Raw genomic sequence first — 24,477 nt, forward strand, 5'->3', positions numbered from 1 at the left:
GGGGGGGGTATAGGGAACTTTCAGGATAGCATTTGAAATGTAAATAAAGAAAATAATAATAAAAAAAGGTGAAGGCACACTCCCCCCCCCCAAAAAAAAAAGAGTTGCTAGTCATATAACCACAGTATATTTATTCACTTCAATATCCTGGTGACACACACCTCAAATTCCAGCCCCCAGGAGGAGGAAGCAGGAAGATCAGAAGTTCAAAGTCACAGTTGACTGGCTACCCTGAGTTTAAAGCCAACCCTGGCTATATAAAACCCTGATTAAAACACAATTCTCCATTTTAGTTTCTAAACTACTTTAAGGTGAATGGTAGGAAATATAGAAAACTTTCCTGGAAGTTAATAATTTACCTAAAGCACAAAATTAGAACAATGGCTATATGCTGTACATGTGTACATATACAGGCATGTGTAAAAACCAGAAACTGAGAATTAGTAATTACTGTAATGCTCTACGATAGTCCAATTTCTGTTGCTGTATTAAAATACTGGATATTTTATGAAAATCAGTAGCTCATCACTTTGAAAATTCAAGAGAACAGTACCAGCATCTGTGGAGAGTGATGTCACCATATTGTAAAAACATGACATGGTGAGAACCTAAGACAAGATAAAAGCCAAGAGCCCGTGAGGGACCAGTGTTATTCTTTATAACCACCCATGTGAATGTGAAATTACTCTCTCCACAAACCAATCTTTCTTGAGGGCAGCATTCCCATCAGTCTAATTACCTCCCACTATGCCCCATCCTTTAAACGTTCCACCAACCTCAATACCACCAAACTGGGGACTAAGCCTTCACCATACGAACCCATGGAGAATTAGGCACATTCCAACCATACTGCTCCAGCACTCCCTCAGAGTTACCATACCTAACAAGATGGAGCTGGAAAGACTTGGTGACACTTTCTAAGCCACTGCCTTCTTAACTACACAAGCTGTGTGATAGCAGCAATGTAACAGCTCTATAAAATAAGATCATATGCTATCTTTAGTATGGAAGGAAATGAAGTTACTTTTTACTTTCAGCAGTCCAGAAGTTATTCTAAACCATACTAAAGCAAGGCTACAGCTTCATGTAGAAAGTCTGTTGCTTAGAAGCATTGACCATATAAAACATTGTACAAAAGTGGAGAGAGAGAGAGACAGAGACAGAGACAGAGACAGACAGAGAGCACAAAACCATGACCCCCATGGACCAACGTCTGCAGATGGATTTCAACTCTCAACTTCTCTTTTTCTGTGTCAAACCTTTCTGTGTTTTATGTGATGTGTTAGGGCAGAAGGCAAGTGTTAACTCCATCTGTCGCAAACTCAGCACATCCTTTCTGATGGATAGCACAGTGCTTCCTTTGCACTCTCCCAGGGTTATAGCTCTCCACACAAGGAGTATCTCTGCATAGATGGTGTGCACATAGCAGCATTGTTTCATGCTTGTTTTTGTATCTCTCACTGAACTATGAGTACTTGAGAGCCAAAGTATATCCTAGTTATTTTGAGTTCTCAGTACTTAAATCAATTCCTAAACCAAAAGGAAATATTGAAAGAATAACTGAATGAATCAATGAGTGAATATTTATTAGAAAACAAAAATTAATTTTTCGAAACTTTTAAAATGATACAAATTGACAAACAGAAAAAGAAAGCCTCTTCCACCTAGATATTCTAGAAAGTTCTTAAATTATGTACACAAAGAGATACAGAGGCGTGAAGCTTAATACATATCTTTATCCACAGTGTCAACAACATAATACTGTCTCTACCAATAAAGGGAAAACTAAAACTCCACACAGTGATTTTCAAACACATATATCTCAACTTAATCTATCCTCTTGAATTGAAGACACTACTGAGAATTCAATTATAATTTTCTGTTTCAAACTAGTAATTAATATCTCTAAGCATTTTGATAAAACATTGTATTTATAATCAAATATGTACCACAGTTTAAGAAATCAGAGTTGAGGGGCTGGAGAGATGGTTCAGAGGTTAAAAGCGCTGACTGCTCTTCCAGAGGTCCTGAGTTCAATTCCCAGCAACCATATGGTGGTTCATAACCATCTGTAAGAAGATCTGATGCCCTCTTCTGGTGTATCTGAAGACAGGTACAGTGTACTTACATACGTAAAATAATAAATAAATCTTAAAAATAAATTCAGAGTTGGAAAAAAAAGCCTCCAAAATACAATCAACTTCAGTGTAGTATACTGAGAATTATGTGTGATAGTAACAGTTCCCAGCTGCTTTCCAGAGGTCTGAAGCAATAATATAGATTTCTCTCAAAAAGCCTACAGTTTCATTTTTTCAAGAAAATAAGATTAATGGGATTACTGACCTCTTAATATTCCTCTAAAGAAAAGAAATCCCATAAGCATTCTGGTATATAACTATTACAGACATAAGTAGAACAGTCAATCAGTAGACATGGTAATGGCCTTGAAAACTTGAACCAACTGAGGAAATGTGCCTAACTCTGCTGGTGATGACCATGTTTGCAGAAAGAGTCATGCAAAAGAACCAAACACATCGAGACGAATAAAGGGCCTAGAAACAAGGTGAGGAAATGGAAACCTTGAGAAAACAACCTAATTTCTTAGCATGTTAGCCTGGCCTGGGTCAACTATCCAGACTATCACTCAGTTCTGAGCCATGTCCCTAAATACTGTTTGTTCTCTCAGAAGGTAGTCAAATGTTTCAAGGGGGAGGACAATGACTGACTTAAGACATATTTTTATACATATGACTCTGCTTTAAGAGGAATTTTTTCAGGTCAATGCTTTATAATGTGAATGGGCGCCTAAGGATATTTTCAAAGGAAAAAAGCAGCCAGAGCACTTGGAGCTGCAGTTTATGTGGCTTGCATCCTCATTTATTTCAGCTCAATCCAGGCCCATGCTGACCTCTAAAGGAAGGCACTGCATCTGAGGAGTTTCTTTCTCAGCATACAACGACCAAATCAGAGCTGAAGATGGACTACATGAAGGGCTGCTAGTCCTAAGGTTTTACAATTTCATGGTACAAAAATAAAATCAGCCACACAATATCCAAAGTAATAGAGACTCAAAATTCAGTAATTCTTCCAGTTTAGTCTTTATTTGGACCACCTCATGCCAGCCACTCATACTGTCATGTTTGGGTCCAGAAAGCAAGGACTAAATCACTAGGCTCAAGGAAGGAAGCAACTTCCTAAACCCAAGTCTATTAACAAAAAGATGATATAAGCCAGGTTTGCAGACTAAAGATCGTTCTGACATAATTCACATATTATATCTGTACAATTAATTCACACTGTTTCCAAATTAATCAATATTTCTAAATTCTCCACTCCATTTAAGTATAAATGAAATAAAAATCACAGACCACATTTTGTTTAAATGTAAACAAAATATACAAGGATACTATTCTTTGGCTATAGAGAAACACAACTCAATATTACATTAAGATTCCAATACTGTGGTATTGGCAGTGTTTTTGACATATTCATATTGGTTATTTGGGAATTTCACATAATGTATGATGCTCCCCGATCACCTTTACTTTCCAATTCTCCTGTGTCCATCCCACACACCCCTGTGGCCTCGCCACAAAAAAAAAAAAAAAAAAAAAAAAAAAAAAAAAGATTTTAAAAAAAAGTTCAACTTATGCTGTCCATCTAGTCACTGGAGCATGATTAAACTCCTGTTGGCAGCCTCCTCCCCATTCCCACCCTTGCCAGAGGCTGTCTATTGTCTATGAGCTACTTCAGCATCCTTATCACAATTGTTAAGAGTTCTCTCCAGTCTAGATTGTTACTTTGTGTGTGTTGGGGGCTGGGGGGATGAGAATCTATGTCTCTCTTTCTCTACTGAGAGTCTGCAAGTCATCCATACCATGGCAGAAAATTCTCTAGTAAGAAATATGTGCTCTGAAGAGTTCAATGAATGTTCATAAGTCTTCTGAAAGATACCAAAGGTACAGACTTAGAAAGTTATTTCATATGTTGCTGTAAAAGTTGTATAGTTTACCTTTTGAAAGATGAGTGAAAGTGCTCAGAAATTCTTCATAGGTTTGCTCATGGCAGTTGACAAATTTATCCAAGACTTCTTTCATTAATTGATCTTCATCCATTCTCTCTGGCTTCGGTATTTGAGCAAGCATTCCAATTCACAAGGCTACTCTACAAGACAAAGAAAAGCAGAAACTATAGAGTAAGGCAGCCTCAGTGACTACAGAGGGGTGGTGGAGAAATTCAGGGCCCAAAAGACAGGTGAGGATAGCAGCTGGAGCAGTGGGCTCCAGCATAAGAGGGAGAAGCTTCAGCAGTCTGTGATGCTGAACTCATAACAGTGCCTAATTTGGTTTGGATTTCAGCTTTCTCATTATATGATTAAGACACAAGAATAATGTCATGTAATTTGACTCAAAACTAGAACTCTTCCAATGTGAGGAGAATCTCAAAGGACACCCACTAACCACCACAACTCCACGCAGTGGCAATAGTGATGGGAGCTGGTACAGAGAAACGGCCAACAATGAGTGCTTCAGTGTTAGCTTCCACAACCATGGACAAGAGCCAAATGTGCTTGTCCAATCCCTGGATTCAAGCCCTTAAAGCAGCATCCAGTACTTCCCTCCATCTGCAGTAACCACACCAGAACTTGGTTAGCAAGAAGTGGCCCTGCCTGTATCTTAGCATACCCAGCTCTGCAAATTCTGATATTCCAGTGAAGCCAGTGGCAGCTCTACTAAAAACACCTAAAAGTGAGCCTGAATCTGTCTCCCTAACCTACCCCAAATGTTCCCTGAGACAATGAGAATGGTTGAATAACTTTAATCCCTCTAGTACCTGACATCCTTTCAGGTACTTGAACAAAGTCAAACTGAACCATCTCAGTCTTCTCATTCTATTTCTTGGGACATACTTCTTTTCCAAAACTCAGTTCAGAGTTGCGGTTTTCTAAGTCACCACACACACAAACACACACACACACACACCTTTCACCATCATGGGAAGTTAGCTGTGACTTCTCATGCCACCATGTGTTAGCATACTCACTAAGAAGACATAATTCTTCATCTGCTTCTACACTCACAGTCATGAAAGACTGAGCACATCTTCTCACCCTTGCATCTCAAACACTTAATACTTCAGAGTGTAGTGTACACTAAGGGTGCTCATCTGAACAGGAATAATAGTCAAAATGTCACTAGACTTAACAAAAGCAACTGAACTTAGCCAATGTGACTTCACCTGACCTTGGAGAGGGAGTTCCAAGAACCCTATCAAGCCCCCAATCTATTAATAGGCTGGGAAAGATTTGATACCACTTCACCCACATGTGTTTACAAAATGACGTCCAGAACTAGAGCTGAGACTTGGACATGGTCTAGGTATGAACTAATTCTCACATGCTAAATACTGTACTCATCCTATTCAACTGAACATCATGTTCACAACACCACTGGCCTCTTCGCACATACTTCATTGCTAACTGCCTCATTCTTTGCAGTTTGAACTTGGTCTTCACTCCAGATATCATATCTGATTGAATTCTGCTGGGAGCCTGCCCAGCCTGGAATGAGCTTGAAGTAGGACACAGCTTCAGACACTGCTTTAAAAACTGATAGTCTCTGGCCTTCTAGCTCTCTAACTATACTGAATGCTTGCTGACAACTTCTAAAATGTTCAAAAAACTTTCTAGCTTATTCTACGGTTTTAAAACACTGGCTTCTTCTCTCTTTAACTCTGTGCTTTATTAAACATTATAACTCTGTGTTTTATTTAACTGTTTATGCTTAAATAAGTGCTAAGGAAACTTAACTCTTACTGTTCTGTGCTTCATTAAAAATGTAACTCTTTATTACTTGTGCTTTAATAAGCACTAATATCTGGCAATTAACACATACTGTTTAGCAGCAGCGAATTAAGTGAAAGATTTATTGCTAGTGCTCCTTTCTCTGGCCAGGCAGCCAGAAGCCCTTTGTTGGCCTGGCTGGTTGACTCTTTATGAACCAGAGAGGAAGGAAAGGAAAATAATTAAGATGCTTTGTACAGGCATATATGCATTCAAACATTCATACACCCACACTCTGGCTGGGCCCCACCATCTGTTATAATCAACTCCACAAGTATTTATGCATGCTTACATACATACACATATACTCGCACACAAACATACATATGCATTTGAATGGATGGCTGGGTGGATGGGGCAAAGCTCCCCAAGCCAAACCATTCAACCAACAACTTTATTTCTTTTCTCTGGGCTTTTTATACCTCCTTAGACAAAAAGTTCTTAGAAAATTACCTCAGAGATAAAATGTTACATAAAATGGGAGTTATAGAAGGTAAGTTACATTAAGTTCAAAGCAGTGTTTCATTATAATATACTCATTAAAAGTTCAAAGCAACAGTTTATGCATGGCTGCGCCTTATCATAGTATATACCTGTGACTTTATCCTTGGACGTAAGTGTTTTTCCTTGAACACAAAATTGTCCCAAGTCTATCTCTCATTTTAGTGTGATTCTGAAAGCTCATTGTACTTCTTATTATGCAGGCTTTGCTTACTATTCTGAGGAGTGGGCACATTCTAGTCTTGAGTCTAACTTTATTACATCTTTCTAGCAACTAAAACCATCTCTAAAAACTTTCTTCCTAAAATTATTTGAATCAAATCAGGAATTCTATAGAATTATTATCTATTTGTCTATATAGCATCACTACAAGATAGTACATCTTCATAGTTCTGCAGAGATATGCTCAAAAGGGTAGGCTAATACCTAGTGTTTTTTATATATTTAATAATAACAGGAACAGTATATTAATAGCAGAAATCTTACCTAAAATGAATTTCTCCTAGGCCTTGCCTATCAGAGCAAATCTGCTGTGGATTTTAATTCAAGGTAGATTCATCTCACGAAGATTGCCTGGTAGTTATTAGCTTTTCCCATGATGGCTCCTGACAGAATTCCATTTACTCTGTATGAAATATTATTTGATAAGGCTTTTGGAAACTTGACTATCTCCACTAAGAGGAAGAATAAACACCACCACAGTAATACACACAGGACAATAAAAGGGGATATGGGGCCACCGTACTATGTGGCAAGAAAAGACAGCACCAAGCTTCTTTCTGTTTTTCTGAAACAAGAATAAAAATGGAGCTAGGGAGAAAGCTCCATAGTTCACATGCTATTCTTACAGAGGACCAGAGTTGTGTTTCCAGTACCACAACGGGATGTACACAGCTGCCGATATATCCAGCTCCAGGAGCATCTGATGCTTCAGACCTCTACACACACACACACACANACACACACACTTAAAAATAATAAAAATCAATCTTTTAAGAGTTATTATTTCATTTTAAAAGAGAATAAAAATGTGTTACCTAATAACTTTTTTCACCCATTTTCCTTTTTAAATGTATTTCTACAATAGAAGTAGTCATCCTTTTAAAATACAAACCACACAGGAATGTGTAAGGGAAAAAGCATTAAAGATGCTCTTAACTATCCTCTGACCCTACAAGTTCCGCCTATAAGCTCTTTCAGGAGTTTAGTAAATATATTTCTAAATCTTTCTCTATAACGTTTATGATGGTGGACATTTTTATAAAAACAGGAAAATATATGCTATTCCTTATAAATATATTTAATTTTTTGAGCTAAACAATTGTTTTTTTTTTTTACATAAAAAGATCCATGACATTCTATGGGTCTAGAAGTAGAAATCTAGCCTGTTGTTTCAAACAGCTACACAGTTACAGCCCAGCTCTCCTCCTTGAATACTACATTTGGGAAAGCTACTTGACAAATCTGGCTCTCCATTTCCTCTTATCTAGAAAGGGCACTATAATGGCTCAGCCTTGTTTCCTAAACCTCAATTCTAAACATCAAATGCTAAGTGGGGCTGGGGTAGAGTGTTTCTTATGCTGCTCAAACTCATGGACTGACAAACCTGACCTGAGCTGACATGCATTTGCAGTTGTTATTTCTTCTACGCAGTGTGACTATCCACATGTCCCTTAATGGGAGTGCATATGAGGTGCCTTCCCAGCCACCTGGAGGTCCGGACAATGCATGTCATGTGTACTGCCTTCCTTACTAAAATCCAAAATATTCTGAAACCCAGGTGACTCCATGGGTTTTTGAAACCATGAAGCTATATGAAGCTCACAAGACGGCCCTGAAGATAAAATGTGTATCCACCTTGATAAACAGAGCCTTCCTGGTGACTGTGAGGAAGAAGATGACAGAGAATCCCCTTAGCTGAGACCACTCTGGCTTTGAATGCACTGACGCTACCCACAAGATCCTACCTTTTACATCCCCATCCCACATGAAGCACGATGCTAGAGGACCACATGAAAACAGTAGTTTAGGTATCAATGCCAAAGGCACTGTTTTAAGCTACATGCACTTCAAAACTGAATACCTGAAAAGTCATCACATACAACACATTCACCTGTACCAAAGCCCAGGCTTCAACAATGTAAAGCTTATTAGAGTAGGCTTGCAGCTGAAAGAGAATGAATACCAACAAAGAGCCTCGTCAGTGCGGACTAGTTCACTATCAGTAGGCCATGTGTGAAAACACAAGAAGCTCCTAGGCTGTTGACTGTTCCAGACCTGGAGCACAGCATCATAGCAACAATCTCATCCTCAAAGCATTCAGCCAGTCTCCTCAGTGCATCAGAGTGGCCAGGTTATTCCTCCTGCTGCAAACGTCCTCTCACAGTTATGTTAAAAAGCAATCATAGGCGTTCCCTTAGGGCTCCTTTCCAAAGCACGAATTGGTATACTTTGAATATTTACCCTCAATCCAGCTCAGTACTACCAAAGACAAATAATTAACAGGCTATACACAGCTTAGAGGCAAAAATCCTTTGAGGCTTCTCATTTCATTTCTGTGTGTCTGACAATCCAGGCATTTATTAGCTTTTTAAAGACTTTCACAAACAGTCAAAGTTGAAAAACCTAAGGAGCACCCATCATCCAATTTAGACCTTTCTTTACCTTGAAAAGCATTAGGAACCTACTGTTAAAGGTCTCCAGAGACTGACAAAGTAGATCACCCTTTACCAGACAGTCTGGTGGTTTATGCAAATGCCAGTGGTTTTCTAGATGAAAGCATGCTTTTCATTTATCACCCACTCGCTAGTGTGCTTTTATCATGAAATATTTTTCTAAAAGAAAAAAAGAGAAAGAGAATCTTGCCTAGAACAAGATTCTTATTTTTTTTTTGCGGGGGGGGGGGGTTATTTTATGCTTTGAGCACAACATGAAAAGCATAGAACATAATGATACATAAAGGCATAAATAGCTGTGAGTAAATCATAAGCAGGCTTACACCATCTGAAAAGGAAACAAAATTCCGACCACTCTCACTGTCACTTGGAAACCAAGTGGTTAGGACCTGGCTTTTCTCCTTACTCCCTGTCCGAGAGATGGGAGGAAAATCCCACACCTCCCAGAAGTTCTGTTGTGTATTATCAAGTAATAAAGCCAACAGTCATATAAGCAGTGTCGTGTGCACTAGAATGTATACTACAATGAAATGTGGAATGTGATATCATCACCACCCACTTAGCACACCTTAGGTGTCTATTTTCATATCCTTGAGTAATGAGCTCATCCAAACAAAACCAAGTGTTCAAGACAAGAATTGTAAGCATTAAATTACAGGCCCCTATGAACTATTTTTTCTTCTCAGTGCACTACCTACATAGAGAGTCATTTGTCTGCAAACTGTTTTAAAAAAAAAAAAAAAAAAACGCAACTTGAAAAGAATAATAAATGTCTGAGGAGTTGAACCAGGTTTCTCAGAGCCCACCTGCATGTTACAGGTCTAGGAAGTAAGGACCACTGAAGGAGAGAACACACCAGCAATGTAATTTACTTTGCCTAAAGAAACAGAGCCATCAATCTTGGTTCTTTAAAGTGTAGCTGGCCTTTCATATTTGCACAAGCAGTCTAGTCTCAAAGTGACTGGACTAGACTGGAATCACATTATGATAACTGGTTCCTGAGGTAGAAAAGACCAAGTGAAGAGGTGGCCTCCTTGACTAACTTGCAGAAACTCTGCACTTTCCCCCCAAGTTACCAACGTCTTTTACTCCACACCAAGAACAGAGGAAGAAATTCAAATTCTTAGGGCTGGAGAGGTTGCTCAACCGCTAAGAGCACTTACTGCTCTTCCAGAGGATCTGAGCTCAGTTCCCATGTACGAGGCACCTCGGTTAACTCCAGTGCAGGGGATCCAATACTGGTCTCTGTGGGCACTGACATCACATACACATACCTACACAAGGACAGTTATACATATATATTTTTTAAGGTTTTTTGGGTTTGTTTTGGTTTTTTGTTTTGTTGTTAAGAATTCTGGATTCTCAGAGCTAACTATCACATGGAGTTTATCGAGTACAAAGGAACATGAACAATATGGGCAAGCAAGTTCACCTGGAGTTTATCAACTGCTACCACTGATGAGTCATGAACAGTTCTCAGGCTGTAAATGACCAAGAGATGCTTATGATCATGAAGACAAAGACACATGCAGGAACAACAACAAAAAAAGAATAGAACTTGTGATTAAAAAGAGACTATGAATTTGGGGGAGAGTAGATGGGGGCATATGAGCAGGTTTAGAAGGAGGAAAGGGAAGGGAGAAGTGGTGTAATTATAATTTTAAAGAGAGAGGGGGAGGGGAAGGGGAGGGGAGGAAGAGGGGGAGGAGGGGGAGAAAGAGAGAGAGAGAGAGAGAGAGAGAGAGAGAGAGAGAGAGAGAGAGAGTCAACTTCTGTATGAGAGGGAAAATGAAATGTGATGATGTGTTCAGATCAGAAAACTAAACAAGAGTGAAAGTGATTGGCTGCTTCTAACCGTAGAGTACAGCTGAAGGCCTCTTCCCACTTGGAATTCTTGACTCTGATGCATGATTGTCTCCCAAGAGGAATAAAAAAAACAACCACAGAACTAATGTTGGATGAGTGCCATCATGACTCCAGCTAAACAACCCAGCCCATTTAAATTCAACACACATAGGGAATTAGTGTATATGTACACTCTAGAGACCAATAAATATATAGACCTATACATCTATAGACCAGTAAATACACCCAGGAAAATAAAAAGAGAACAAAGAAGAGCAGAAATATAAAGCAAAACATAGTTTACAGAATAGAAAAGAACCTGCAGCCCTCTCCTGTTCTTTCATCAGAATGAGCATCAAAGGCTACACCACACTTCAAGTTGCAAACTTCTAGTGACATGCCTTTGCACACATGAAAGCCAGAGAAGACTTCATTAACACCCAGAGCTGAGAGTGGAAGCATCTGGACTCATATCCCCTAGGCACAACCCTCTGTGATGAATATTAAAGGAAGCATTTGAGGGAGGTAGACAAGGCTTTGGGATTACTGTTGACCAGGGTTTCCAAAGACAGATGCAGTCTTCCATACCCCTGTCTTAGAACCACTGCCCACTTTCCTTGACAAACATAGCATCTTATGGAAAAGAGGAAGAAAGCAGCACAACTGCTCTAAGACTGTACACCAGTTAAAAAGTGTGGGCCAAGTGCTTCATGTGACTGTAGATATCACAATGGCAGCTTCAATATACACCTGTGTCCTTCCGAAAGAGGTTTAAAAGTTCCTTATTCTATACAGGAGCCCATTTTGCTAACAATGACTATGAAGAAGCATTCCATGATGGTTTTTAAATTACAGTAACATGAAAGGGAGAAAAAGAATGCTAAAAATTATGGAAGAAGTAGAAGTAAGAATAGCAGATCAAGGCAAATTTTATGTTGTAAAGAAAACAGGAAAAATAAAAAGTCTTCAGGTCATATGACTAGGCAAAGAGTAATTCTCAGGTTTGAACCCAAAAGCATGATTCACAAGAGAAAAAAATCTGACTAATCTTACTAAAAACAAAAAGTACTCTTCTGCAAAGACCTATCAAGATGCAAATAAAAGCTGGAATAAAATATTAACAAATCACATATTCAACAAAAGAGCAGCATCTAGAATGTGCAAATCCCTCATGAAATTCAGCATTTCATCAACTTCAAAAGACAAGAGACATTCATAGACACTTCAACAAGAAAAGACACAATGGCAAATGGAAACCATGAAGATGGTTGGTATTACAGCTATCAGAAAAATACAAAAGTATTTTCATGCACACACTTGTACAACTACTGATGTTGACTGCGGCTTTAGTCATAGCAACCAAATACTGGAAGCTATCAAATATACTTTAACTGGTGCATGGATAACCAAACTGTGGTGCATCCACACCAAGGAATACTAGTAAGCAATATGATGAAAACAAGTTGTTGATTCATGCAACTTAGATTTCAAAAGATATAGGCTGGGTGAAGGAAGCCAAGATTAAAAGGTATATATGAGTGCTTCATTTGTGACATGTGTAAAATATATAATTTTAGAAATGGAGAACACATTAGTGGTTACTAGGGTAGGGGTTTAGAAGGGGACAAGGACAAATTTTGTCATAAGTCATGCTGTAGAGCTGTGTGGAGATTATGCAAAATTACATATGATATAACTGATGAAATCCAAATACATTTTGTGGTTCATGCCAATATCAATTTCTCAAATTTTATGTTATGCAAGATGTTAACTTTTCAGAAGGCTAGACCAAGGATGCATGGGACTTCTCTGTTCACTTCTCTGCAACCACCAATGAATCTATCCTGTGGTCATTTCAAAATTAAAAATTTAGAAGTGCAAAAAGAAAGGTAAGACAATTAAAGCCAAAGAGATTTAGGGATGGAAAAGTAGCTCTAGGACTTCTACTAAGGACATGGGCTCTGGTGTGCTGACGGCTTTCTCCCTGCAGGGACACTTGGCAGCAGGAATAACACTAATGTTATTAATAAACTACATGCTTACGCAGAAACACTCTGCTTGGAAAGTTTGCTTTCTTTTCCTGCTCATCCACCCAAGCCACTATAATAATGTTTCTTGAGGCAACCATTCATTAAGCCTTTCTACTCATCAGCAGATTTCGTGAAATCAATTTTATCTTCCCAAAATGTTTTTCCTCCCAGCAAATGAAGTCAGCCCAGAAACCTCAGTGTTCAGAAACTGAAGCAGTCCAACTAAATATAAAGCATTTTAATTACCATTATTAATAACATAAAACAAAACGCACATGACTAGGCATTTACATTTCCTCTACCTCTGCTCCCTAGTTTTACAAAGCTGACTAACTATACTCAAAGCTGATTAACTCTGCCTGCAGGAACTGTTCTTGAAATCAGGAGGGTTGCCTTCTTACTGCCATGCCTCTTTCAATTTGCATTTAAGGTACAGCCATGTAGAATAGATAAACACCCTGCCCTTACTTTTGGCTAAACTCCTGCGAGCATAGATGTGACCTCTAGACACTCCATTTACCAAGGAAAGTTTGCACACTTAGCAATCATATTCAGAACCGACGTCCTAGCCTCAGAAATATCATCAACTGTATTAGTGACTTAACAGAAGACAGCAGGGTGCTTCTGTGAACGTTTTTCTCACCGACCCTGATAAAACTTCTAATCCAGAGGTATCCAAAACAACTTTAGAATTCCAAAACTGTAGAGTGTTTCAGTCTTAAGAGAGGGATCAGCTTGAACAAATCCCACCTCCCATTGTATGCAATGCCCTGTTGACACTTACTGCAACTGCATTGCACTACAATCTGACAGAGGCACACTGCTTAGTTAAAGCTGTCCCCGCTCGGCCCACCTGCCACCTGCACAGTGCACAGCACTTTTATAATACCAGAACATCAGCTTTAAACAAAACCCACACAGCTGGTCAGGAGCAGCTGTAGACCTAGGAACAAAGTCAACATGGCCTGCAGGAATACATTTCTAAGTGTTTCAAAATGCCAGATCTTGCAAATAAAATTGACCTTTTCACTTGGCATACTCTTAAAAGAAATGAGATTTTTGAGACCTGCATCTCAGCTATTTTTAATTCTAGACTCCTATGACTGTGGAATAACAAAGGACTTTAAGACAGAATGCATTGCTTCTTCGCAGTTTTGCCTCCATATACACAACTAAGCATACTTGTGCATACATACAAACTTCTTTGCCTACACGGTCTCTATCTAGAAAGGATCACAAACACCTCTTTCTCTAAAAATGAAAGGTTTCTAATGATTTTTTTTTTCCTAGCACATTACAAAACTCTGACATCTTTTTGCCACTTTATTTTAAAGCAAGGACCTCATGTTGAATCAGAGAGTAGGGAACGTTTAGAGTAAACTACCAAGCCCCCTGCCCAGGGGACTTAGTTGCTTTAAATAAAAAGTGACAAATCATCTGACATGCCCTGCTCTTGACAGCCTGTCACCCTAACTGTAGATCGCATCCTTTTCTACTTCCGTTTCCTTCCTCTTTTCTCCTTTGTCAGTTTCAGCTGTGGCTCCAGTTCTCAATTCACCTGACAAGTCGCCCTCCCTTCCTCCAACTACTTCTATAGCTTCCCTAAGCGTTAGCTCCCCACTACCTGAGTCATAGGAGCCATGCCTATTCCTGTGCCAGGAGAAGATGCTGCTCGCCTTGTTCCCATGCTACCATGAAGCTGTTCCTCCACTTAGAGAACAAAGGGAGCAAAGCTGAGAGTCCGCAAACTGGTGGCGCTCCTCCTCTGCCTTCCCCGACACACCAGCACACTGCCCCAGCTCCAACAAGTGCTACTGTTGGAAAGTTAGTACACTGCCTGTCCTTGTGTGGTTTAAATAAAAAACAAAGGCACTGGGCTTGACGCTGTCTTCCAGCTTTTTTTTTTCCAATTATGCTTTCTTTATTGTTCAATTACAATGTCAGTCTATCCTATTACTAAGTCTTTTATCTCTCCCATGAAATAAAGCTATTTTTAATTCTGTAACTAAATTTACTTGTATTCTTTAGTTCTCCCCTCTTTTTTGATTTAAAAAGGGATAAATCAATGTATTCCAGTAAGAGATGGAATCTGATTCTGCCTCAAGGTTTTAAAATGGGCTAAGCAGCCTAAAACTGTGATTTCCTGATGGACAGCTAAGAACTTTGAAGGAAAGTTGACTGTGAGAAGAACATAAGGTGTATTCACTGGCAAGATAGCTTAGCTGACAAGACATTTGCTGACAAGCCTGACAACCTGAGTTCAATCCCTAGGGCACACACATACACACACACACACACACACACACACACACACACACACACATACGTAAATGTATAATCATGGCTGCTTCACTCCACTATAATATATGTTGCTTAAGTGCAAGGCCTGGGTTTGCAACGTTTCTTAGTTTGGTCTTTTCCCTAATTCCCACATGAATGAACATGGATTTAAGTCCCTAGTTCCCCTTAATGCAAAGGGCCTGTTCCAAACCTCCAATAGATTCCTGAAACTGAAGGGATATCAGACTCTACACTGACTCTTTTCCTATCTATACTTATAAAACAGTTTAATTTATGTATAAGTTAGGGTCTCTTACTTATAAGTAAGAGTGAAAAAACAAAAACAAAACCCACACAATAAAATAGAAGTAGCTCTTCACTACTTTAAAATCTATATAAATATGATCATTCTATCTCTCTTTCATAACACTTCCTCAGACTATGCTTACAGGAACCACTTTACAGTTTACCTTTGTCATATCCAAATTTCTAGTTTCACCAGCCCTCTGCTTTGCGCCACTATTAAACAAAGCAAGGGTTATTGAATGGGATCACTATAATGACATTTCATTTGATCAGTTAACAAAAGAAGCTACTGAGTGAAAGCAGGAGGGTACCTTATACGGTGTGAACACACTGTGAGAAGCATGATTTATGTCCCACGCAGGATGCAGTAGAAAGCTACAAGACTTCATTGTGCTATTCAGGGCACCCTACAGTTTAAAACTCAGAATTGACTTCTGTCTGGGATTTTCCATTTAATACCTTTAGACCCGAGATGACCATACTTCTGACTCAACATAACAGACACATTCGAGGAAAGTGAAGCCATGGCTCAGAGAGTATTACTATGTTAGTCTCCAGTCACCTCCAGAGATAGGTAACCTAGTCAAAGACCAAGTAAAAGCTGCCAGGTTAATGATAGTATTACAATCTAAAGGCTAAAACACTTGACATAAACTACTTATTTCAGCTCATAATATTAAATGAAATCTGTTTTGTAAGAACTGTAGAACCATCTAGAACATCAGCTTTATGAGTGTTGCCACCACTGCTGTGATGTCAGATATCGTAACTGTCACACAATGGTACTGACAGGAAAACAGCCAAATGTGCTCCTCCAGACAAGCATAAATCATCATGGAAATAACTAGACAATGCTAGTTGAACCAACATTTTCAGATGAGAAGAATCAACAAAGGAACTGACCTGCACATGCATTTGGAAAAGAAAAAAGTCAATCCTGAAACCAGATCGAACATTTTCAAATACAATTAAGTCGCTATGTATACAAATATACCTATAACACCACTTACCCTCATAATCATGATTTATTATGCACACCCACTTTTCCATATGTGGTCTGTTCAGAAACATTCAGATCTTATTTGGAGATAAGAAAATTGAAGCTCAAAAAGGTAACTCTATTATGAGTGATGGAAGCAAAAGCCCTACCAGATCTGTCTACCCCTAGTCACTACCTGTGGACATCTAAGCTCTGTGGAAGCTGACTGAATGCCAAAGCAGAAAAGGTCCTTTTATACTCAATGTTTATGCTCAATGAAATCCCACACAGCTATTAGAATTGTAAAGGAGGTTCTGCTAACAAGTCCATATAAAGTTACAACGCTGCCTCTGACCGAGGACGGTTCACAAATTGTCATGTAAGGTAACACATTTCTATAATAGACTTGAGGGTTAAGTAAGCCCTATTTTCAAAAGCATCACACTGAATGTTACACACAGTCACAAAGCAGACAGAGGTCATCCAATATGTAGAACCCTTACTCCTTTGTCTGCACTAAGGGAAACCATAAAAGAGATATTCTGATCTCTGCTTCAGAACAGATAATTTTCCATTTAATTCACTTAAACCAAGCTTAAGATAGTCATTTTTAGTGTTTTTCTAAAATGTTTTTAATTTTAATAAATCGAGTTTCAACTAGACTTTGTCTTTACAAATGACTGGTATCTCAGGATATAACATGTTCAATCTGTCAGTAATGAAAAGGTTAAACTTGAGAGCAAAACCCTGCTGGATATCTGTCTCCCTCAACCATCAAAGGGGTGTGGGGAGGGGAAGGAGGTCACAGTCAGTTACTCCCGTTACACCAGTGCTCACTGGAACATCTGTAGGCACACACTCTACCCTGTAGCCTTCAGCTTGGCACAGTCAAACTAAACAGTGACTCTTCCCCAAGTGCTGAGTTTAATTCCTGGCTTGGCTGCAAGGATTCAGAGAGGGATAAGCAGCCCCTCTGGCCTTCAGGTAGGTTCAAAACCTTCATTTCTAGAAAAGATAAACATTTACCTAATGTTGATAAACTTTAAGCGGCTGCCGATGCCACACTAAAGCAACTGGCTACAGGAGGGCAGAGCATCTGGGTAGGGAAAACAAGCTGTAGATTTTGGGGGTATGGTTCTTGTGTGCAGCTACTGCAATGACTAATTCCTTTGGGGCACTATTATTAATCTAGTCATATAAATGACCCTCTGGCATCAATGTGGGAAGAAAGACCTAATCCTGGTTTCATTGCCAGCAGAAATCATACAGTGTGTGCCTCAAACCTGATTAGCCATGCAAACCAGTGTTAATTCACACTACATAGCAGCAGACCATGGGGGTACTTGCTATTTTGGAGTCAGGAAACATAAGCAATGCTGATCGGTAAGACTGAATGCTTCAGAGTGTATACTATCTGTCTTTGGAGAGAAAGTCAGTTCAGACACAGGAAACTACAAACCCTGACCTCGTACCGTTCGTTCCCTTCTGATACTCAACTATGCCCTTGCTTAAAAGTGAGTTAAGTGAAAACCGCCCTGCTGCGGAATGCTAGCACAGGACTGAGGACACGGCACTAAGGATGCTGGACCTGGATTTCTTCCTTTCAAAAAGCATCTTTGATGTGTTGACTTTGAAATTTCCCTCAGTTGAAGAGCAGAGTCTTTTTTTTTTTTTTTTTTTTTTTTTTTTTTTTTTTTTTTTTTTTTTTTTTTTGGTCTATTTAAAGAAAAACCTTCAATGGGTTATTTTAGATCTAACATAATTTTTAAACAATTTTAAAAACCCTAGATGTAACTAATGTAGTTATATTAAAACCATGGAAAAGGTATACTCTTCAACTCCAGTGAAAATAGATTCCAGCCCATAGACCAAACTTTTAACAACTCAGTGTGTCAAAAATTCTAACATATCTCCAATGTTTCTATTATTTAAATACAAAAATCATCTGACTAAAATGGGTCACCTAAGACTTAAATGGGCAAACACTTGTCTCTGTTCCAAAAGGAGACAATGTAGCTCCCTTTGCTGTTTTTAAGGGCTCCAATTTATTACAAAAGTGTTCTGAGGGCTCCAAGTTTATTACAAACCTGTGCACTATCCGAGAATATGCCTCTATTTCATCCATAATAATCCAAAATCCTGAAGACAACCATAACATAACACAGTAGGCTATACTTTAAGCTGTTTTTTTTTGGGGGGGGAGTTAACTCCTTGGGATCTGGAATCCATTGCCCCTTGTATAGAACAAGCAGTTCTATAATTCTGTGTTGGTTTTTGTAGGTATTGGAAATTTAGGAGCTTCAAACTCAGCGCTGCCTCTGTCCAAAATGGGGCAAATGTCTGAAAATGATCATTTTGCATAGAGTGTGACCACCAAGGGCACCCAGGGGTTTCACTTCCTGGATTAGGGGTTAACTCTTTCTTTTAGAACCTCTGGGGCAGAATGTTCTCAGTTGATAGAAGATCCTCCCTTACACATATGTGAACAGCCCAGGAATAAATTAAACATTTTCCTAAGTTATTTCAGAATCAGAGCAAGCTGCTGGATCTACAATCACAGTCTGAGGAAATGGAAGGCTTGCAGAAATAACTCTTTCTCGGACACCATTTCCTCACATGATTTACTCCACGAAAAGAATATTAATAGATCACATCTTGAGGACTCTCTGGCTGCAAGAAATTGCTTATAAATTGCATATAAATTAACATATAAACTCTAGAAGTTCTTCAGGCTAGAAAACATATATGATAGAGCAATCACAGATATTACATGGCTCAAGGAACATTTGCAGGGGGAACAGAAATACAGTGGCCAGTAACATTTGCTGACTAATTTCTGTGAACCAGTCTTTGTGCCTTATAATTTACATGTGCTAGCTTACTTCACAAAGCAATCCAGTGAATAGCTATTAATATTATCCCAATTTACAGGTAAAAGAGAGAAAATAAGTTGCCAGAGTTGATCACAGGCACAAAGTGGTAGCATCCCAGATTTAGACTTGTAAACCACAACTTTAGATCTTGTATACACAGTGATGGATATGCACAGTGACAAGAAAGAAATGCCCTGTTTTGTTATCTACACTGAATCACCAATACCTTTGGCTTATACATTTATCCAACTATTATTTGTTCAAAAGTTTAGCACTTACACCATCCCCTCTGCTATTCATAGAATATCTTGAAAGAAAGGAGGGAGCTGGAAAATGTTAAGAGCCAGAAGATAGACTTTGAAATGCTATCTTTAAGATGGCACAACCACTGGAATCTTGAACTCACAGTTGCTATGAATTCCTAGACTGGGCCTGCACAAGACTGGTCCTATAACAGGCAGTCATTGCTTGGAGGGGAGCACATGCGGCCCTACCCCATTCTGCTGCACAACTGACTACTGATATAGATTTAGGGAGAGAGAGACAGACAGACAGACAGACAGACAGACAGACAGACAGACAGGAGAGAGAGAGATTGGCTAGTTCCAAACCCATGGCCACACAGATGTTTCTGGTTAAACTCAGGAGTCAAAACTTAAACAAAAAGATATTAATGTAGGAAATGTGAGAAAAAATTTTAGGAAGGAAGGAAGGTTGTCAGGGACAGGAGGTAGATAAAAGAGGGGGTTGAATCATAAGAACAAACTATACACATATATGGAACTGTCAAAGAAAAAAAAACAAAGAATAAAAGGTTTACCTGTCTACATCCACTGACCAAATCCCAGCATCCTATAGTCCCTTCTAACCATCTGCAGTATTTCTCATGTATGCTGTGATTATCAACAGATAACTGAACCCTAACAGCCTTGCTATCTATGAGTTCAAGGACAATGGTATCTACTATATAGTGTGTATAAGGTCTGTTCTCAGTTCTTTACAAGTTGTAAATTACTAATCATAGTTGACATCAATCCATGTGGGTAAAATCACCTCATTTTACAGATGAGAAAATCAAGTTACAGAGAGTTGGTTAAACAGTTTGTTCAAAGTCATGTAGTTACTAAGTGACAGCCAGGATTTGAATCTAGTCTGATAGCGTTGAGTCCTAATCTTGACCACTGTTTTATGATGCTTTTTAAACAACTTACTTTAAAAAGTAAATTTTATTTTGTTTCAACATTTAGTGCCAAAATAAGAGAGCATTTCACACCCACAAGCAGGACGTATACTTCATACCTCTCTAAGGTAGGTAATAATAACTTACCAAGCATACTTTATCTGACAGTACAATAAAGGAGGCCCTCTTTGTATTTAATATAAAATTACTCGAGTCATCTCACAGTTTATGAACTGAAAAGTGAACTAAAACGGGATAATTCTATTTTCCTAGGGGACGGCGGGGGTGGGGGTGGGGGGTAGTTCAGGAACTTCCTCTGTTTCCCCGAAAGAATCCTCAAAACAAAAAAGGAAGGAAAGCTGCGAGCTGGAAGGGCATGGGCTCTAAAGTTTCCCTGGCAACCGCCTAATTACTACTACACTTCCGTTAGTATGTGCACCAGCGAAGGAAAAAGTCAATTTCAAGCTGTTTCTCCGCTTTATGCTAGGTATTCTGAGACTCGTCTTTTTGTTTTGAAAGACAGTCGACTTTCCTAACTTCTTGTCCTAACAAGCGAAGAGTCCCTCAGAGTGCAATTCTGAGTTTCCTTTCTATACATCCAGTGCAGACTCAGTAGAGACACCTCATCCACGGTTCCCCTTCCAACTACGGCTTCCAGGGAACCACACTCGGGCCAGAAGCCAGTGTGCCTCCGACAGGGCTACCCTAGGAAGAGTGCCAGGAGAAGCTGCAGCGACTTCTGAGCACGGGTTTGCCAGCGCTCCTCCTGATACTCTTGCCTTCCAGCGCCCCGCTGTTGACAGAGGGCCGAACTCTCACCTCCCGTTCCCTAGCTGTCCGTCACCATGGCGCCCATCTAGTCCCTTCGCACTTTTGGAGTCCTTATCCAGTCAAACAGCCTACACGGTTTCTGTCATGAAGCAGCAAAGACAATTTATCCAATTACACAGCCCATAGAACACGGTTTTCTGGGAAATGTAGTTCTTCGGGCTCTCAAAGCAAGGGCGCTCTAGGAACGCAGAACTACAATTCCCAGAAAGAAAAGCAAAGCCAGTCCGCCACTAAAATATGTCCCAGCTGCTGCTAGGATAAAGTACTGTTTGTGACTCTTAGTTTCCTAACGGGGCAGGAGGTGTCTTATGATTCTAAGACAAACACGTACAATGACTTTTCTTTTAAACAAGCCTTTTGTATGAGGAAGAATCTAAACATTACAAATATGAAAAGATATTCTAAGTTATGTGTTTTATAATTCTTTCAGATAAAAGACCTATTCACAATCAACAATGTCCCTGCAGATGGTTACAGTGGGTCATAACATAGCCTTAATTCAACCAGGCTTCTCACTCATGAATTTTGATGGCCAAGTATTCTTCTTTGGCCAAAAAGGCTGGCCTAAGAGATCCTGCCCTACTGGAGTCTTCCATTTTGATATAAAACAAAATCATCTCAAACTGAAGCCTGCAATCTTCTCTAAAGATTCCTGCTACCTCCCACCCCTTCGTTACCCAGCTACTTGCTCGTACAAAGGCAGCATAGACGCTGACAAGCATCAATATATCATTCACGGAGGGAAAACACCAAACAATGAGCTTTCCGATAAGATTTATATCATGTCTGTCGCTTGCAAGAATAACAAAAAAGTTACTTTCCGTTGCACAGAGAAAGACTTAGTAGGAGATGTCCCTGAACCCAGATACGGCCATTCCATTGATGTGGTATATAGTCGAGGGAAAAGTATGGGTGTTCTCTTTGGAGGACGGTCATACATGCCTTCTACCCAGAGAACCACAGAAAAATGGAATAGTGTAGCTGACTGCCTACCCCATGTTTTCTTGGTAGATTTTGAATTTGGGTGTGCTACATCATATATTCTCCCAGAACTTCAGGATGGGCTGTCTTTTCATGTTTCTATTGCCAGAAACGATACCATTTATATTTTGGGAGGACACTCACTTGCCAGTAATATACGCCCTGCCAACTTGTATAGAATAAGAGTGGACCTTCCCCTGGGTACCCCAGCAGTGAATTGCACAGTCTTGCCAGGAGGAATCTCTGTCTCCAGTGCCATCCTCACTCAAACAAATAATGACGAATTTGTTATTGTCGGTGGTTATCAGCTGGAAAATCAAAAAAGGATGGTCTGCAGCCTTGTCTCTCTAGAGGACAACTCGATTGAAATCAGTGAGATGGAGACCCCTGACTGGACCTCAGATATTAAGCATAGCAAAATATGGTTTGGAAGCAACATGGGAAATGGGACTGTTTTCCTCGGCATACCAGGTGACAATAAGCAGGCTATGTCAGAAGCATTCTATTTCTATATGTTGAAATGCTCTGAAGAGGATGTGAGTGAAGAGCAGAAAAATGTCTCCAACAGTCAGGCATCAACAGAAGATCCTGGGGACTCCACTCCCTTTGAAGACTCGGAAGAATTTTGTTTCAGTGCCGAAGCAACCAGTTTTGATGGCGATGATGAGTTTGACACCTACAATGAAGATGATGAGGATGACGAGTCTGTAACCGGCTACTGGATAACATGTTGCCCTACTTGTGATGTGGACATCAATACCTGGGTTCCATTCTATTCAACTGAGCTCAATAAACCCGCCATGATCTATTGTTCTCATGGGGATGGGCACTGGGTACATGCCCAGTGCATGGATCTGGAAGAACGCACGCTCATCCACTTGTCAGAAGGAAGCAACAAGTATTATTGCAATGAGCATGTACAGATAGCAAGAGCATTACAAACTCCCAAAAGAAACCCCCCCTTACAAAAACCTCCAATGAAATCCCTCCACAAAAAAGGCTCTGGGAAAGTCTTGACTCCTACCAAGAAATCCTTCCTTAGAAGATTGTTTGATTAGTTTAGCAAAAGCCCCTCAGACTCGGGTGCACTGCTTTCTGGATCTGCTTTTTAAATCATAAACAGTATTTTGATTTTTGTTTACTGATATCTCTATGTTATGTTTTAGTTATATGAATTAAGTGCTGATGTTTTGATTTAATGTTAAGTATAACTATTCTAATGTGTGTTTTTTAACATCTTATCCAGGAATTTCTAATGAGAAATGTTATACAGTTTTTCATTAAGGATATCAGTGATAAAGTATAGAACTCTTGCATTATTTTGTAACAATGTACATGTTGAATAGCAACTAAATACCAATAAATAAACTAATGCACAAAAAGTTAAGTTGTTTTGTGTAATAAGTAGCCTATGGTTGGTTTAAACAGTTAAAACCAACAGCTATATCCCACAATACTGCTGTTTATAAATTTTAAGGTGGCCTCTTGGATTATACTTATGAACAGAATTATATATTGGTCAATACCATGAAGAAAAACCTAATCTATATCAAGACAGACATGGTGATGGTGATACATGCTGTAATTCTGGCACTTGGGAAGTGGAGGAAGGAAATTTGTGAGTTTGATGCTTGTTGAGGTATGGTCTTTTGCTATATATTGTAGTGTGTGAGCCCCAAGATCTGCTTGACCCAGAGACAAGAGAGTCTACACATAGATCCATGTAATGCTATGTGACCTTGCCCCCAAGTTATTTGTGATTAGGTGAAGAAAGATGTGAACAGCCAATAGCTGGGCAGAAGAAGCATAGGTGGGGATTGAGGGTACTCTGGCTTGATGTAGGAGGAGACCATGAAGAAAGGGGAGAAAAACATGATGGAGGAGGAGAAAGATGCCATAAGCTAGGAGTTAAGAAAGCATGGCCATGAATGCTTGCCAATTGGAGTTAAGAGCAGCCCAGATGAAACATAGTAAGTAATAACTCAGGGTTATCGATAGAAAATAGACTTTAGTAGCATAGAGGGCAGATATTTGCCCAGACCTAGAGCTGACTAAGGCTTACTGTAAATATAAAGTTTGTATGTGTCTTTTATCTAGGAATTAAATGGTCAAAGGTGGGGTAGAAACTCTGGATTGGGATTAAATTTTTCTACA

At 39.4% G+C, this 24,477-nt stretch overlaps 2 protein-coding genes across 5 annotated transcripts in view; one reads left to right on the forward strand and one right to left on the reverse strand.

Annotated features, from left to right (window-relative positions):
- Positions 1 to 21,481, reverse strand: part of C3H11orf74 (chromosome 3 C11orf74 homolog) — a 65,009-nt gene extending 43,528 nt beyond the window's left edge. Inside the window, exons 1-3 of one of the 3 annotated variants that reach the window (XM_029536506.1) lie at positions 13,541 to 13,684; positions 5,484 to 5,489; positions 4,013 to 4,162 (exon numbers count right to left, since the gene is read on the reverse strand). In XM_029536506.1, coding sequence (XP_029392366.1) covers positions 4,013 to 4,145 — 133 coding nt within the window. In that variant the 5' untranslated portion in view covers positions 4,146 to 4,162; positions 5,484 to 5,489; positions 13,541 to 13,684. Of the gene's footprint in view, positions 1 to 4,012; positions 4,165 to 5,483; positions 5,490 to 13,540; positions 13,685 to 21,330 lie in introns of those variants that run through there. The other 2 variants (XM_029536507.1, XM_021194845.2) reach the window with 2 other exon arrangements.
- Rag2 (recombination activating 2) lies at positions 17,290 to 24,477 on the forward strand. 2 transcript variants are annotated; one of them, XM_021194637.1, is made up of 3 exons: positions 17,290 to 17,442; positions 20,579 to 20,639; positions 21,773 to 24,477. In XM_021194637.1, exon 3 carries the CDS (start codon positions 21,798 to 21,800, stop codon positions 23,379 to 23,381), a length of 1,584 nt encoding a protein of 527 aa, XP_021050296.1. In that variant the 5' UTR covers positions 17,290 to 17,442; positions 20,579 to 20,639; positions 21,773 to 21,797; the 3' UTR covers positions 23,382 to 24,477. The 2 variants fall into 2 exon arrangements, with proteins under 2 accessions (XP_021050296.1, XP_021050297.1); XM_021194638.2 differs by lacking the exon at positions 20,579 to 20,639 and having other exon boundaries at positions 17,314 to 17,442; positions 21,773 to 24,014.

Source organism: Mus pahari, chromosome 3, assembly GCF_900095145.1.
Source record: "Mus pahari chromosome 3, PAHARI_EIJ_v1.1, whole genome shotgun sequence".
NCBI classification, from domain to species: Eukaryota; Metazoa; Chordata; class Mammalia; order Rodentia; family Muridae; genus Mus; species Mus pahari.